At 40.2% G+C, this 3,741-nt stretch overlaps 1 protein-coding gene across 1 annotated transcript; it reads right to left on the bottom strand.

Annotated features, from left to right (window-relative positions):
- Positions 1 to 354: 354 nt before the first annotated feature.
- Positions 355 to 3,232, bottom strand: LOC141617164 (uncharacterized). The gene is made up of 4 exons (XM_074434349.1): positions 1,625 to 3,232; positions 1,318 to 1,560; positions 953 to 1,229; positions 355 to 851 (listed from the first exon to the last, which is right to left on the bottom strand). The coding sequence occupies exons 1-4, from the start codon at positions 3,230 to 3,232 to the stop codon at positions 355 to 357; spliced, it is 2,625 nt and encodes an 874-aa protein (XP_074290450.1).
- Positions 3,233 to 3,741: the final 509 nt, after the last annotated feature.

Here is a 3,741-nt window from a genome sequence, read left to right as displayed (position 1 = left end):
GCTGGAGTGAGGGTGGTCCATAGTGGAGAGGGTGGTAGTGTTGGCTGCGGCCAAGGAGCGGTGTTTGGTGGTTGTTTCGTGGAGACAAGCACACGGTTCAACTATGTGTTTGTGTGAGTGGTTGGGAATATTTGAGTGGAACTCGAGATGGGTTTTTAATTAGTGTATAACGGGTGTGAGTGAGTCGGAATTTATTTATTAAATAATGGGTATGAGTCGGGATGTGAATTTAATTATATAATTATAATTTAATTAGATTAGTTTTTTTTTTGGTTAAATGTGAGCTTTTGTATTAATAGAAAAGATATTACAAGCTAAAGCATTCATGTGTTAGACTTTTGAAAGCCTACACCATTACATTAGACATATATCTAACTTGACTAACCAATCTCTATTCTTTAACTTCTCTATGCTGTCAATCTTGTGACTAATTCTTTGACGAACTTGTGCTATGATCTCAGCTACAACATACTCAGGCTTCTTCACTTTATGATCCAATCTGTAAATGTTCCTGACATACCATATATTATACCAAATTGCCATCTTAGCCAATCGACAAATCTTCCTCTGAAGCTTGGTATAACCAGCACTACCAGTAAGGGTAAGGTGCAACCAATCCTCAACTCCAGTACTCATCTTAGAAGTGTAGACACAATCTGTGAACAGATGCTCATGAGACTCAGCAGCTGCTTCACACAAAAAACATCTATCAGAGCTGCACAGGCTCAGTCTTGCTAATTTAACACGAGTATTAAGAGCCTTCCTCTGAACCAACCATCCTATAAAAGCATGCTTAGGTATATTCCATAGACTCCAAACATCAGAGTACCATTGGACAGGAAGGTGTGTGCCTGTAACCAACGATCCCGAACTAACAAAGATAATCGCACTCGGGTTGCCCATTCCAAGTGATGACCCCGATAACCACCAGACAGAAGCTCCCTAGTTTTACAAATATTCCTCCGGTTCCCAATTAGAATCGGAGGTGGGTGATAGTTAGACCAGTCAGCTCCTTTGAGGTAAACATGATCAATCCATAAGACCGATAACCTATCGCTTTTAGTATACAAACCGTGCACCAACTTCCCCACACTAGCCACATTCCACACCCCAGCATTTTTAATCCCTAGTCCTCCTTCCTTCTTAGTATGGCAAATATCATTCCAAGCAACCAAAGGAGCCCTATTGTATTCAGAGCTATTGTCCCATAAAAAAATTTCTGCAAATAGCTTCAATTTGATGAATCACACACTTAGGAATAAGAAAGATAGATGCCCAATAGTTATGCAAGGTATTCAACACAGAATTAATGAGAACCAGTCTGCCTGCATAGCCGAGCTTCCTTGCCCCAATACCTCTAATTTTCCTTACAATTTTATCAGTGAGAACTTTATAATCCCTCCTTAAAAGCCTGCCAGGTTGAATTGGGATTCCCAAGTATTTAAAAGGCAGTGTACCTTCCTGGAACCCTGAGACCTGAATGATATCAGCTTTCAAATTATCATCTACTCCATTGAAGACAACCTCAGACTTGACAAAGATTGACTTTCGGCCGGAAGTCTGCAGAGAAGGTAGCCATTACTCTAAGGAGCAACATGATAGACTGACTATCCCCTTTGCGAACATCGCAAATCATCGAAAAACGAAGATGAGTCAGTTTAAGACTCTTGCATAAGGGATGATATCTGAAATACCAAGTATTAGCAGCATAATGCATAATTCTTGAGAGATACTCCATACAAATGCAAAATAATAGAGGAGAGAAAGGGTCTCCTTGCCCTAAACCCCTCTTTCCAGGGAAATAGTCAAAATGAGCACCATTCAAGTTCAAAGTGTAGGTAGGAGAAGTAAGACAAGCCATTATCAGCTGATGGAATTTAGGAGGAAACTTAAGAGCTGACAGCATTTGATCCACAAACTTCCACTCTATAGTATCATAAGCCTTCTGCAAATCCATTTTAAACATACACCTAGGAGAAGCCATACCCCTATTGTAAAGCCTGACCAAGTCTTGACAAATAAGGATGTTTTCAAGGATGCTTCTCCCTTTCACAAAGGCTCCTTGATTCCTGCTGATGATATCAGGCAAAATCACAGCAAGCCTAGTACACAGCAGCTTGGAAATAGTTTTGTAAATCACATTACAACAGGAAATAGGTCTATAGTGCTTAACAGTCTCAGGTCTTTCCATCTTAGGGATAAGAGTAATGATGGTAGCATTAATCTGAGTCAACAATTTGCCAGTATCAAAGAAATTTTGTATTGCAGCACAAATCTCATCACCAATAATCTCCCAAGCATCTCTAAAAAATTGACTCCCATAACTATCAGGTCCAGGGGATTTTCCCTTAGGGATGCTAAACAAACACTGCTTTACCTCCTCAACAGTAACAGGCTTGCTCAAAATATTCCAATGTTCAGCAGTACAGCAAGCTCCATTCCTCACAACAGTCAGGTTCACTTCCTCAGTCTTAGTCTGAGACCCCAGAAGAGAATGATAATATTCAAGGAAAGCAGCCTGAATAGAATCACCTTCAGTACAAGATCTTCCAGTCATATCCTCAATTTGGAACACCTTATTAAGATAAATTCTTTTTTTGATAGCATGGTGAAAGTAATTAGTATTTAGGTCTCCTTCCAAAGACCACTGGACCTTGGCTTTCTGAATAAAAAAACTATCCCTAGCTGAGATAAGTTCCTTCAAGTCATGGGCCATATCCATCTTCTGCTGTAGTAACACAATGTCACCAGTGTTCTCAACCAGCATCTTCTGAATATTTTCAAGGGCCACTGTTGCAATAATAGTGCTGTTTTCTATATCAGAAAAGCAACACTTATTCAGACTTTTCAAAGCAGGTTTCAAAGCTTTCAGCTTCTTAATAATAGAAAACATCTTTGTCCCTTGAACATGAATGCTCCACACATTCTCAACAATATTTTTAAACTGACTAGCAGAGCCCCACATATTAAAATACTTGAAATTTTTCTTACCCCCCAAAGTAGAGTGAGTAGTCAAGACTGTGTAGGGGCAATGGTCAACCAAACCCTCAGGATGAAAGTGTGGATAATTATCCCTAAAGTCTTCCAGCCAAGCTTGATTACCCATTGCCCTATCCAACCTACTATAAACTCTATCAGCAGGGTTTTGCTTATTAGACCAGGTAAACAGAGCACCTGTAGAGGGTATATCATCCATGCCACAGATAGAAACACAATCCTGGAAATGCTGCATTTCTTAATTAGATTAGTTAGTAATTAAATATATTTAATTTTTTTTTATTTAGGTGACGGTTTTTGTGGAAGATTATTATTAGTCGGATTACTTACGGAGTATGCTAAAAGGTAGGTTTATCCTACTCAGTTTCAATATCGTGTTTATTTGCTAAATGGGTCATTTGTTACCAATTGCATTGAATGAGTCGGTAATTGGCAAGTTATATGGAATATTGCATTTATTGTGTTGTCTTGTATGTCGGAGGACATGGAGGTTTGTTTGGTTACTTGTCGTATGGTTGGGAGACCATCTTACGCTTGAGTCGCCTCTTGGAGCTTCCCACTCCAAGAGGGATGTGCACATTAATGGCTTGAGTTACGGAGGGACTCGTGTGGTTGAGACACGACGTCTGGCAGGGGATCCGGTTGGCTTCCAGACCCGGTACGTCTGGGCGTGTCCCGGTACCTGTTCGTGGTTGTTGGTATTTCTGGGCGTATCCCGGTACCAGTGTGGTTGTCGATATGTCT

This window comes from Silene latifolia, chromosome X (genome assembly GCF_048544455.1).
Source record: "Silene latifolia isolate original U9 population chromosome X, ASM4854445v1, whole genome shotgun sequence".
NCBI lineage: Eukaryota > Viridiplantae > Streptophyta > Magnoliopsida > Caryophyllales > Caryophyllaceae > Silene > Silene latifolia.
The sequence above is the reverse complement of the archived record's forward strand: the minus strand, read 5'-3'. Positions and strand labels throughout refer to the sequence as shown.